The 13,778-nt window shown below is 34.6% G+C and overlaps 1 protein-coding gene across 1 annotated transcript in view; it reads right to left on the bottom strand.

Annotated features, from left to right (window-relative positions):
- The window catches only part of MRPL13 (mitochondrial ribosomal protein L13), a 43,875-nt gene that overhangs the window by 27,006 nt on the left and 3,091 nt on the right, over positions 1-13,778 (bottom strand). The window contains exons 2-3 of the mRNA XM_046641614.1: positions 12,870-12,993; positions 4,744-4,837 (exon numbers count right to left, since the gene is read on the bottom strand). Coding sequence (XP_046497570.1) covers positions 4,744-4,837; positions 12,870-12,993 — 218 coding nt within the window. The remainder of the gene's footprint in view (positions 1-4,743; positions 4,838-12,869; positions 12,994-13,778) is intronic.

Raw genomic sequence — 13,778 nt, 5'->3', positions numbered from 1 at the left:
CTGTTAACAGAAGCAAAGATATTAAACCTGGGAGTCAGCTATAGCACAGTACTCTTAAAACGAACATTCTTTTATAATACAAAAACTATTTTTATGAGGAAATTATACTTGTTTCTGGAAACTATGCCTTTCATTAGTGTCTTAAAAATTAAGTAGTAACCTATACTGTTGTAAACTATGCTAGTCTCTTAAGTGGTCAACTATCATTTCATAAAAAGGTACACATCTTGGAAAAGTTCTTGGCATAACTATATTTCTATCAGAATTTAAAGTTATTCATCATTCATTTGTTCATTTATTATAGGGTAGGTGATCACTATTTGAATTAAGAAAGAAAAAGAAATGAGCCAAAATGTTTCACATTCCCTGCCAAAAGACAAAGTGTCTGTATGAGCTGGGGGTCAGGTCCAGGAAAAGTACCGGGAGACCACTTGGTTCTGAAGTCGAGTTCATACTCTAAACAGGTCGTGATGCTGTTTCCTATTAACAGTTGGTAAAAGACCACTGAGAATGACATGTTGGTGCTAAGTAATGAAATATTTCAATTGTGTTCAGATCAAAATTCTATATAAAATGGACAAACTGGAGATTAAAAAAAAACCTGGGGATAGTACCAGAGGCAGCTTAGTAATTTGGACGCACCACATCCAGGTCTGGAATTTGGGTTTTGTGCGTGGCTATCAGTATAATATTAGGCAACTTATCTTAGCTCTTTATATACGAGTTTACTCATACAAGAAATATGATATCTGCCCATCTACCTCTCAAGATTTTTATGAGTCAAATGAGAAAATGTTTGTGAAAGTGCTTAAGAAATTTAAAACAAAAACAATATTTAGACGTAAGGTTTTAAACACACTGAATGGATAAATAAAGCCTAAATGATTTTCGAGGAAGACGAGAAGAAAATGCAGTCAGTAGACTCTGTAAGGAAAGTTTAAGATGACCTAAATGTGATTCCTTTCCTAAGTGTCTTTCAACAAGACTTGAAAACATTTTAAAGATGATTTAAAGAACCATATTTTAGGAATAAAAGTTAAGGAAACAAATTTAGAAGTTTGCTGAGAAAAATGGATAATTTTCAAAATGATATTCTTTTATTTATTTCACGGAATTTCGGCTTCAAAAAAAAAATACCTGTCTAGACTTCTATTCCTGTATCCTTTCGTTCTATGGAAAAAAAAATACTTTACCCCTTCTACACGAAAGATTACCTTTCTATTTTTAACACTGGGATGACAAGTTCTAAAGCATAAGACCATTCACACTGTATTTAGGAGTCTGCACTTTACCCTGAAGGATTTGGAGAACTACCGTAAATTCTGAGTAGAGGAATGACTTGAGTAACACCATACTCAGCTGATTTTTACTGGCAAAAAACTACATTTAACTACATTTCTTTGCCAGTATGGGGCAGCCTGAATGGAGTATAAGAAAATTTGTTTTAAATGTTAGCCAAGATTTTTTCAGTTCAAATTAATTTAGTAAACACTTACAGAATGCCTATAATGCTGGGGATATACAGATAAATAAAACAGGATCCTCTGCTCAAGAAAAATGATTAGTTGAATTCTATTGAGACATCTAATAGTAAGCTATATCTCTAACTCATGCCAATACATTTTAGATGACCAAAGAGTTAGATGTCAAAGTTCAAGGTGCACACATATCCATCTCACCCAACCTCTAACAGGGAATGTTTATGAAATATGTAGACAAGAAAGGATTTCCTGAGACTTGAAAACATAGGAGAAATTACAAAGGAAAAGAGATACTTAATCACATAAAAGTTAAATAACTGTACAGCAAAGGACATCAAAAATAAAATTTATAAAAAGTAAAAAATAGAGCAGTTGATTAATATTCTTAAAAGATAAAATGTTCAGAGAAAGTGATAAGAAAACCATGGAGACCTTCATATAATGTAAACAAATGTAAACAATTAAATGCCCATCAAAATAGCAGAGTGTTATCATTACTGAATTATGTTTAATGATAATACTGTGTCTGCACAATTTTATAATAACAGACATTTTTATGCACTGCTACTGAAACAGTAAACTGATGTTTGGAAAAACCTATCAAAAGACCTAAAAATGATCATCCCTTTGATCCTGAAAGTCATTACATTTCTAAAGTTTTATTTTAAATAATTGTATATTTTGAAAAAGCTTAACACATAAAGATGTTTATAAAAGCCAATGCTTTGTATAAAAGCCAGAATTTTAATTTCAAAAACTAGAGCAATGATTAAGTATGGTAAATCCTGTCCTGCACCACTACCTTGTGACTAAAAATAAAACATAAAATGGCTGAGAGTCTTAAATAAAACGAAAAAGAATGCAAATTTGTATATATATTATGATGTTGAGTCATAGGACGGAAGGTGAATTTTAGTTCCTTCTTTAAACTTTTCTATATTTTCTAAAATTAGCATGATTTAAAACTTTTACAACTAGAAAGTTAAATTTTAAATACATAATTGTAATAAAGTGTTATGAGCCTAATAAAAGTAGCATGTCCAAGGTGTAAGTGAAGAGTCAACAGAAACAGAGAAACAAAAAGCAATTAACCCTATGAGGGTGCAGGAAATAGGGAAGATATCCCAGAAGAGGTGACATCTGAGCCAGGTTTTAATAAACAAACAGGAGAGTTCTCAAAAACATTTCTGTCAATGAGAACAACACATGCAAATGCAAGAAGGTAAGAAATAGCAATGTGTTAACTAAAATGAAGGATTATGAAGCAGTAGTGGTAATGGGGTACCAATAATTTGCAAAGAAGTTTGGATTTCCCCCATAGGTGAGTGAGCTACTGAGGGGTACACTACCAGCTGGTGGGTACGTTGCACAAGCTGTTCACTACCGGCTGTGCTATTATTTTCCTCCACTTGCAGTAATACTAGAGATATTATTGCTATAGGAATTACCATAGCATTTTGTGTCAATACTTCCCTTTATGCTTTTATCACATTATGTTATCCTGACTTTTCATGTTTCTTTCCCAATTACCTCCACGTTTTACAGAACTCAGTTTATATGTAGAGATTTGCCAATAGTAGAAATTACAAAAGATGGATGTGAATTTACTCTGGTGAAGTCAAATAAGGATTTCATGAATGTGTTTAAGGGGAGGAATGGGCAAAGGCTGGCTGAAGGAAGCAAAAAAGTTATTCCAAGCACTTAAGACCTCCCTGGGCAAGAGATGAAAAGAAACAGATGGGAACATCAAAGTCTGCTTGTCTAAAATGAAGGTGCAATTGGAAATAAAACAATTTTGATCCAGAATGAAAGATCAATATTCTCACCACATCTTGCATGACAGTGTGGAAGGTATGCTTAATTAAATTTGTACCTGACCTGAAGATGAGGGGTTAACTAACGCATTATATGACACAATCAAGATCTCAAAAGATCTTAAAAGGCTGGAGATAAAACTTAACATGAGGTTAACTTAAAATATTGCAGTTGGATGAAAATGCAACTAAAACATACAGGAAGGAGACAGGGTTGAACAGCATATTGTTTGACAAAGACTTAGGAGTTTCAGCTGATAGTGAACTTAGTGTACCACATAGTGATATGGCCTTGAAGAAAAGTTCTGTTGCAATAGAAGCTGCATAACTAAAAGATGGAGGAAGACTCAGCTATACTGGGAAACCATCAGAACACAGTCAGATGACTGTGTTTAGTTAAAAAAGATACTGACAAGCAATGACTTTCTCTAGAGAAGAGTGACCAAGATACAATGGGCATATCTGAAGTGAAGCCACATAAAGAACTCTGAGGGCACTAGAGATGTTTGACCAAGGGAAAAGACAAATCAGGGGGCACTTGCTGATCACTGTCTCTACATTATCCGAAGGATGTCATGTGGAAGAGATATAATCATTTAACACTGTCCCAACAGGGAAAACTAAGACCAACATGACAGCTAGAGAAAAACATTATGACGCAACAGCATAAAGAACTTTCTAAAACTGAGATCATTTCAAAGGTGGTATGAACGTGCTGCACTGTGAGCTATGAGATTGCTATTTTCAGATATAGGCATAGAGGAATATTGTGGAAATTTTAGGTATTTTGCAAACATGGGATTTTGCTCACCACTTGTTAAACATCTCATGTACTTTCAGATGTTCAGGACGGTTCTGGATAGAGAGTAAGATGAGTTATACGAAGCAGAAAGAAAGAAGTGAGAAGATTGACTAAAAAATGAGAACAAGCTTGATCAGAGAGGTTATGTAAAGTTTCCAGGAAAAACAAATATTGTCAGTTAATAACTAGTATTTGGTATAGTTTTTTGGTTTTTTGATTGAGTAAAGTGTATACGTAACATGAGTAAAATTAGTATTTTCTTTGGGCTGTCCCAGTGGCGTAGTGGTTAATTTTGGTGTACTCTGCTTTGGTGGTCTGGGTTTGCAGCCCTGGTTCCTGGGTGCAGACCTATACCACTCATCAAGCCATGCTGTGGCAGTGACCCACATACAAAATAGAGGAAGATAGGCATAGATGTTAGCACAGGGCCACTCTTCCTTGAGTGAAAAAAGGAAGATTTGCAACAGTTGTTAGCTCAGGGCCAACCTTCCTCACTGGAAAAAAAAAAGGAAAGAAAGAACTATTTCCTTAAATGTCAAATTTTGAAAATACCTTTTTCTTTTAAATAAGATGAATAGTATTAAAGTATCAATAAATTAAAGTAATACATTTCAACTGCCTATCTTCCTTGACAATTCATTCTTACCCAGTATGTGAGGAATATACTTTTTGTTCCCATTTGTTTCCAGAAAATGCAATGTGCCTTGTGTTCATTATGACAACATGATCCCCACAGTCACCTAGATTTAAAAAGAAAAAAAAAAGAAAAAAGATTTCATATGAAAAATAATGACTTTAAGAAAAAGTGTCCTTGGTTACTTATAAAGCTTATCAAAGTCTAAACAACACATTAAAAAATATAAAGCAAGTCACACTGCAACATCAAAATCCTTGAACAGGTTTCTGTTACTCTTTTATATAACATCTAAGTATAGCAAGAGTTGGCTCGCCATTTGGAAAATCTCAACACTGACAGGTAAAAGAGAATTTAACAAAGATGCCAATAACAACAATACATCTTTAAAGGCAAACTACTGTTACTTCTATTATCTCTTCCCATTAATAATTACACTTCACTAAAAATGTTTATATTAAGTACCTTTAAATATCTAATACAAATTTTCTCATAAACAGAAGAGAAAATGAAAACAATATGCAATAGATATAAAAAAGTATGTTTTACCAATAGGCAAATTGAAAACAAATGTAAAACATCACGAATTATTATTCTTCTTCTCAAACTTAGAGAACAATGGAGTACTATGATCTTATGCTTAAGTACTAACCCAAGGTTTTTTCCAACCACATTTAACTAGTTAAGTTTAAACTGCCACTCTCAACTATGACTACACATATATAAAACAGGACAAATGACTTGAAAATCAAAATATGTGTACTGGACAAATTTTCCAGTGAACAGTACTCTTAAGTTTGGCTGTTCATCTAAACAAAATTAAAAAGTCAACGTGTAAGTTGTCACGAGTCACTATACATGACAAAATCAAATAATCAGATACATTTATTAAATGCTTACTGTACTAACAGGAAAAGTTCAAAAGACTGTAGAAGTTTATTTATTTGAGAAAAACCACCACTGAAAAAATAAGAAGTATAAGGCCAGTATATGAAAACTAGGATTACATTATAAGATTCTATGCAGAGCTTGGAACCTGAATGACAGAATTTTCAGAGAGAAGTTCATAGTCTCTCCAGGACAAGCAGAAAGGAAAGAGAATAAAGCAGGTGGGTTTTCTTCACTAGAGTGAAAGGAAATCCAGAGGTGTGAAGGAAAGACCTGAGGAGCTTGCTGTTAGTGGGGTGAAAAGGATAGTTTGACAATATTTGGCAAATTAAATGATTAAAGTTCCTAAAAGTGACAGAGGGTTGGATACTAAGGCAGCTGGGCAAATGAACCAGAAGAACAGGTAAAGAGGGTGAGAAGATATCTATACAGTCTCAAAGAATGCTTAAATGACTTAAGTTTTCATCCACACACTTACAGCTGAAGCAGCTAAGACCTCTTAAGACTAAGTGATTTGCCAAAGCTCACACACCAACTTATTTAACACCCTGTTCAGGCTCTTTCCATGACATCTATCTGGAGGAAAAATGGAATCTTTAATTTTCCACTGAAGCTGAATTTATATTTTAAATGTTATTTAAGCTTTAAATATGCAAAAAGTAGGTTGAGCCACTCAAAACACACTGTAGAGATCAAAAAGGATCTTTCAAGAGACATTAGAAAGGATAGCACAAATCAGGTGAAAATCATGTTCTTTCAGCTCTAAGGTATGCATGAACATCTAATCTGGGAAAAATTATTCCCCCTTAATAATTTATGTCAAATTTCTATTAAACACATTCTTAGAACCACTTCTCTACTAACTCTAAATAAAACAAAGCAGCAATTAAATATTTGTTTTAACTGCATTACATATTAAAACAAATGCCAATATTATTGTTAAAGGCCAAAATCCAGGATATAATGCAATCATTTCTGTCTAAATAGATACATTTCATTAAAAAATTTTAATTAGAAAGTTTTACATTTTATAAAATGCAGCAAAAGTACATAATTGGAGCTCTATTGTCTGATCAAGAGATACTGGAAGAGAAATTAATATCTTTAAAATTATAAAAAGTTAAAGTTCAGGGGCCAGCCCAGTGGCACAGCAGTTAAGTTCACATGTTCTGCTTCAGTGGCCCAGGGTTTGTCGGTTTGGATCCCAGGTGCGGACCTATGCATTGCTTGGCAAGCTATGCTGTCACAGGCATTCCACATATAAAGTAGAGGAAGATAGGCCTGGATGTTAGCTCAGGGCCAGTCTTCCTCAGCAAAAAGAGGAGGACTGGCGGCAGATGTTAGCTCAGGGCTAATCTTCCTCAAAAAAATGAAAATAAAAATAAAGTTCAGTAAGCAATTTTTGGAAATAAGAATTGTGTTTATTCACGAAAATTCCCACCTTAGATTTCTGAATTTATCTGACTCCTTTTTATAATATTAGGTGCTAAATCAAATGGCCAAATAAAATTCAAACTAATTCAATCAAAGTGGAAACTCAAAAGTGTTATGTCAGGGAATCTAAGTTCTCATCATGGGTTACACTATCAGGGCCACTTCTCAGTCCTGCGGCCTCAGTGTTCTGGTCCTTCTCTGCTCTGAGCCAGAACTAACTCACATTTTCCCTTGAAAATTGCCTGGGAGGAAGGCAAGTAACATTTATTCAACATCTTCCACATGCAAGGTACTAAGCTAGGCATTTCATATTTACTTTCTAACACTGAAAGCCTCATGGGCATCTTATTAAGTTGGCTTTATCTACCTCTTGCCTCTCACCTCTTTTATTTTTTAATGAGAAAACTGAATCACAAATTAAACAACTCAGCTAAGAGTATGTAACTAATCAGTAGGAAAGTTAAACTTCAAATCCAATTCTAATGACTTCAAAGACAAATCTTATCCCTTTCCCTACAACCAGGGCGGAAATAAGCGGTGGGTGGAATGTCATATGGAGACAATGATATCACTCACTAATCCATCGTGCACTCTTTTCTGCTAGGTTCTGTGGAAAACTCAGAAATCCTCCTCAAGATATTGTTCCTACATTAGAGTTATTTGCCACTTTTGTAATTCACCATGTACCAGCTCCTTAGGCAGGTGTTCAAGGACACTTACAGTATAGGCTCAGATTTTCTAGCCTTATTTACCGGTTCTTTCCCACACCGCTGTATGTACCAGGTAGGCCATACTACTTGCTATACTTGCTATTCCCTGAAGCATTATCCCATTATTCCTATTCCTCTCCTTCTCTCTCCCTCTCTCTCTCTCACACACACACACACACACACACACAGGCATGCCTACACACGTCCTCCAATCTTTTGTCTTTGTTCCTTCCACTAGAAATGCCCTCCTAATTTATCTCCACTTGTTAAATTTTATCCAAGTTTAACATAAATATCAAGTTCCAACATAAATATCAGTCCTTTTCCCATAGTCTTTCCTAATACCAACTTCCTTTAATTCTGTAAAGATGCCTGAATCTCTCTTATGATCTGATTTAACTCTCTCTGTCCTACCCTTTGCGTGATTTTATTCCCTCCAGCTAGATTATAAGCTACCTGTTGAAGGCTCTTAATTGTAGATCACTTATGTGAGAGAGGTACCAGTCATGATAAATGTTTAAAAAAAACCCTCGTGGTCACTTTGATGTAAATAGGGCTTGTTCTATCATTTCTGCCTCCCACTCAATTCCTTTCTTAGGTTTCACGGGAGAAGCTTCTAGAAATCAGACCATTCAAACTTGTCTGAGCTAGCCAGACCTCATGCAAGTGTAGATTCAGATGGAGATCTCTCTTAAGATTGGTAGGAGTCTTGGGTTCTTCCAAAAATCTGCTTTATATAAAATCTCCTATATATAAAATCTCCTTTTCCATTAATTAAATAATCCACTCATTACTTACCATGTACATACTAATGCCAGGTACTGTTCTTGATGCTGAGAATATAGCAATGAGTGAAACTAAACTCCCTGTTTGTAATGAATCTTACTTTCTAGTGGAGGCAACTAGACAATAAACAAATACAAAACTAACAATATGCAAGAAGCTGATAAGATAGGGGGATACAGAGTAATGGGGTGGAGGTATTATTAATTGGTACAGGTTTTTGTGTTAACTTTCATTTCTCTTGATAAATGTCCACGAGTGTAATCGATGTGCTGTATGGTAAGCTCATGTTTGGTTTTTATAAAACTGCCATACTCTTTTCCAGGCTGGCTATACTGTTTTACACTCACACCAGCAATGTATGAGTAACCCAGTTTTGCTGCATCCTTACCAGCGTTTGCTGTTGCCACTATTTTTTTTTTAAATACTTTGCTATGTATTTTTTTTTTAAAGATTTTATTTTTTTCCTTTTTCTCCCCAAAGCCCCCCAGTACATAGTTGTATATTCTTCGTTGTGGGTTCTTCTAGTTGTGGCATGTGGGACGCTGCCTCAGCATGGTTTGATGAGCAGTGCCATGTCCGCGCCCAGGATTCGAACCAATGAAACACTGGGCTGCCTGCAGCGGAGCACGCGAAGTTAACCACTCGGCCACGGGGCCAGCCCCTGTTGCCACTATTTTTTATTGTAGCTATTCAAATACATGTGTAATGATATTTCCTTGTGGTTTTAATCTGCATTTCCCTAATGGCTAATGATGGTGAACATTTTTTTATGTTCCATCTGGTCATGGATTTTGCCCATTTTCTAATTAGATCATTTATTTTTTTTACTGTTGAGTTTTCAGAGTTTTTATGAGACTGACACACTCCCAACTATGCCGAGAGGGTGGGTTGCTGAGTTTTGAGAGTTTTTAATATATTATAAATATTAGTCCTTTGTTGGCTACGTGGCTTGCAAATATTCTCTTCCAGTCTGTAGCTTGTATTTTTATCTCCTTCAGAGTCAAATTCCTCCTTATAAGCGCTTTGCTTTAGCTCAGTGGTTTTTAAACTGCATCTGATAGAATCTCAGGGACCTAAGAAGGTAACTCAAAGGGGCAAGGATCTAGGGTCTTCTCCCTCCTCCAACCAGCGCAGCACTGCTTTTATATATTGGGTCTCCATAGGAAATACGGTTTGAGAAATGTGTGAAAAACAGCTATTGCAACATAGTGATAAACAACAAAGTTTGGCTTTGGCCTTTATGTTTGTATCTAGCCTTGAAGGACAAATGTTCAAATGCCTACCTCAACATTATTTTTGGCATCCCTGAACTTGTACATAGCCAATATAAGGGATGATCATGTAGGTTACACAAAATCTACTGAGTGTAAAGATGCTGTAATAGGAAAGATGTCGTAAAGACGCTTTGATAGGAACAAGCCATGTTGTTTAAATTTATTGATAATATCTAAATATTCACTTCTAAAGAGGTAAATATTATACATATAATCTAGAGCAAAAATATCCTTCAGTGCTTTGTACAATGATATTCCAGGAATGAGGTGAAGAATAAATGTACAATTAAGATCACAAAATTAAAATGATGCAATTGTTAACATTTGAAATAGACTGACACTTAACTGAAGAGTAAAAAGAGAAAAACACGTTAGCTAGGTAGCTTTAAGAAGAGCATCCTAAACTTTTTTTTCTAAGAAGTCCTTAAAAGATTTAAATAAATAATACAAGGCAGAAGACTAGAGATTAGACATAATCTAATATGAACCTTTGAGATCTGTGTGCAACTTTTATTTTATTTCAGTCCATGTAGACCAGGAGCATTTTAAGAAAATTTAATAGTAACTTTAGATAATGCTAAAGAAAGGTTTCCCTCTGCTTCTTTTAAACACTCATATAGTCCTCCTCAACTAATTAATCTGTGCCCAGTGAAAAGAGTGGAGTCCTCATGAAGAATAAATCATAATCCAAAAATCACCATGTGCCCTTTCTTTTTATTTATCAGTGAAAAAGAAACATGTTCAAAAAGCTCCCAAGTCCCAAACTCAGGAGGGTAGGTCTAATTAGAAGGAGGAGGGGATACCAATGAAGTAGTTCAAATATCATGTATGTTACATATCTGAATAACGTATATGACATTTGAATTACTTTATAGGTCCACTGGATTTTGTGAAGTGTTGTGGGAAACCGACTTTCCATTTATAAGGCTATTTTTTACAGAAAATGTGGTCTAGGTAAAGATGGAAATGATGTGGAACTAGGAAAAGAATTCCCCGTTTCTTCTATAAAATTTGAGGGAAATGGAATTACAAGTAGTCACCTAACTTCTTCTTAAAGTATAGCACATACCAGTCCATTGAATGAAAGTTCTGCTTCCTTACAAGCAGTCATTACTGCAAAAGTATTCTGTAAGTACTGATGAATGAACATTCTGTTAGAACACCAGAGAGCTTTTGTGGCTGCCTGTCAGGTCATCCTTTTCTAGTAAGGAAGAAGAGCTTTTCTATGAAATTAGAAATTTGCTTTTTAAAGACCGAATTGCATTGGTTTCACTGTATTATAAAATATAACTTAAATCAGCAAAGCTTCATGTCCACAAGATGTCACTAGAACCAAAACTTAAACTGCAAGCAATTTTCAATTTACAAATATGTTGTGTTTTAAGTTTTTTCTAACACTTACTGGTTTAATTAGCATTTATTAAGTACGTATCATGTGCTCACAATCACTGTAAACATGTTTATTTCAAAACTGACATACAAGTTCCCAGAAAAATAACATTACAAATCATGGTCATACATCCAGGAATGGCTATAAAAGTTAACATTTAGGTGTGATAATGGCATTTTGGTTATATAGGCAAATATTCTTAGGAGACATATGCTGAAGTATTTAGTGGGAGATATATTTATTAAGATATATTTATTAAGTATTTAGTGGGAGATATTCATAATGATATCTGCAACTTATTTTCAAATGATTTGAGCAAAAAAATATATGGTAAAATGTTAACAACTGTGTAATCTAGGTAGGAGATATAAAGAAATTCACTGTACTATTCTTTGAGCTTTTCTAAAAATGTGAAAACTTTCATAACAAAAGTTAGAAAAAAGTAAAGGACAAACAACCTCGTGGAAAAATGGGCAAAAGACATGCCCAGACATTTCACAGAATAAGAAATTATAAAAGGCCAATAAAACAAATGAAAAGATACTTAGTTCCATTTGTAATCAGGAAAATGCAAACTAAAACCACAAAGAGAGAGCATTTTATATCTACCAGAGTAGGCAAAATTAAAAAGAATGAAAATAGCAATGTTACTAAAGATGAGGAATAATGAAAACTCTTACGTGCTGCTGGCAGGAGAGTACTTTCACATGAAGACTAACTAGCTTCCCAAGCACCTTTGAACCCAGTAATTCCTGTCCTATAGACAGACCTCGGAGACACTCTTCCAGATGCTCACCGGGAAAAAGGTACAAGAACATTGATAGCAATGTTGTTTGTAATGACAAAAAAATTGGAAACAATTCAAATGCTTAGTGTATGGGTATTCATTTCATTATCATCATTCTTGTGAATTTACTTTAAAATATTAGCTGTAGTAATATAGATAGATACATACAGCTCTATCTGTATATCTTTGTATATTTCATATTTAAAAATAAAAAGTTAAAACTGTGATCAACTGCAATAAATCCTGACAGGTCAAGCAAGATGAAGAGTAAGGACTGACACCTGGATCTTGCAGGGTGGACGCTGAAGCGCCTAGGTAAGTGACGTCAATCAAAACTACCTATAATAAGCAGAAGTATTTTAGCAAGAAAACAACTTTTTTGTTTCGTTTTGGAAAAGGATACCGAAAAGCAAATCTATTAATTCAAAACAGTGAAAAGTAAACTTTCCATGCCTAGCTAGCTCTATATATCTTTCTGAGGGAAAAGGTTTCTAGAAGAGAGGGCAAGCTTATTTGCTCATTTTCAAAAGTTCTCTATTCAAATGTACTTTGCCACATGAAGAGGCATGTATAAGAGTAAACATTTAATTTATAGTCCAAATCAGGATATTTCTGAGAGTGAAAGGAAGGGCCACTGATAATTTTGCTGGGGCAATGGCGTAAAATGGGGTTGTCACAGGCAAACTGGTCTGTATGGTTTCCTTATGAATAAGCCAAATTCACTTTAGCATCCTAGTAGGTTTTTAGCATGAATGGAATAAAGAATTCTCAGGAATAAAGAGGTCCTTAAAAACAGCAGAAACTTCTTCAAGATTCTATCCTAGCATGAAAACTGTGGTTACTAATAACAGGTCTAAAATGCTACTCACTCAGTTGATGGTACACAGGTTTATGCAATCCTTGAAGTTTAATTGATGCCATAGCAGCAAGTTTCCCAGGAGGCTGCATTTTCCCATCTAAGAGATACCAAACTCGAGCAAAAGTAGCCCATTGCTTGAAAAAAAAGAAGAGGAAATAAAGAAAATTCTAATTAAAATGAAAATATTTGAGTTTATTATTATATACCATCACATGCAGTCTACAGTTAATGTCAATAATCTTTGAAAAAAGATCCTACCACTAAATAATGTTTTTATTTCTATTTCTGAAAAAGGGGGATCTTTTCTCAGAATTCTGCAGATTAACACAGTAGTTTTTCCTGCCTGCTTTTCTCTTAACAATATGGATTATGTTTTATTAAAAACAGTCCAAAGACATATATCCCTTTATATTATGATTTATACTTTTCATATCACATAGAATAATATCTGGAGGGGTAATGAGAAGCTCTTATGAAAGCTGAAGTTGTTTATGAAGGTCTTCAAAAATATTTTGAGATTAGTAGAAACAGTACATTAAAAGATGAGTGGCCAATTAAGAACTAAAGACTATTCAGTAGTTTAATTCTAATGGAGAGTTAAATATAAGAGTGTAGCTGGAAGAGCATAAATGGATGATGTTGAAAAAGCTTAACATTTAAAAAACTGCCTTACACGGACATCTTTAGGCTGCCTCAGGCACAGGCCACCATCTTTGCAGTGCCCATCAGCGCCTTCACATTCTAAGAAAATTACAGCCCAGGAAGACCTCAACTAGATGCTTTCCCTTTGCATATACACAAGCAACGAAACAATGCTGGAAAAAAATACAACTAGGCTAGCTGGTTTTTAATTATCACAAACCTCAAATCAGCTTATAAAATTGCTTACCAATTCTGTTTTATTCCTGTTATTTTTCTA

This window comes from Equus quagga, chromosome 16 (assembly GCF_021613505.1).
Source record: "Equus quagga isolate Etosha38 chromosome 16, UCLA_HA_Equagga_1.0, whole genome shotgun sequence".
NCBI lineage: Eukaryota > Metazoa > Chordata > Mammalia > Perissodactyla > Equidae > Equus > Equus quagga.
Note: the sequence above shows the minus strand (reverse complement) of the source record. Positions and strands in the feature narration are given on the sequence as shown.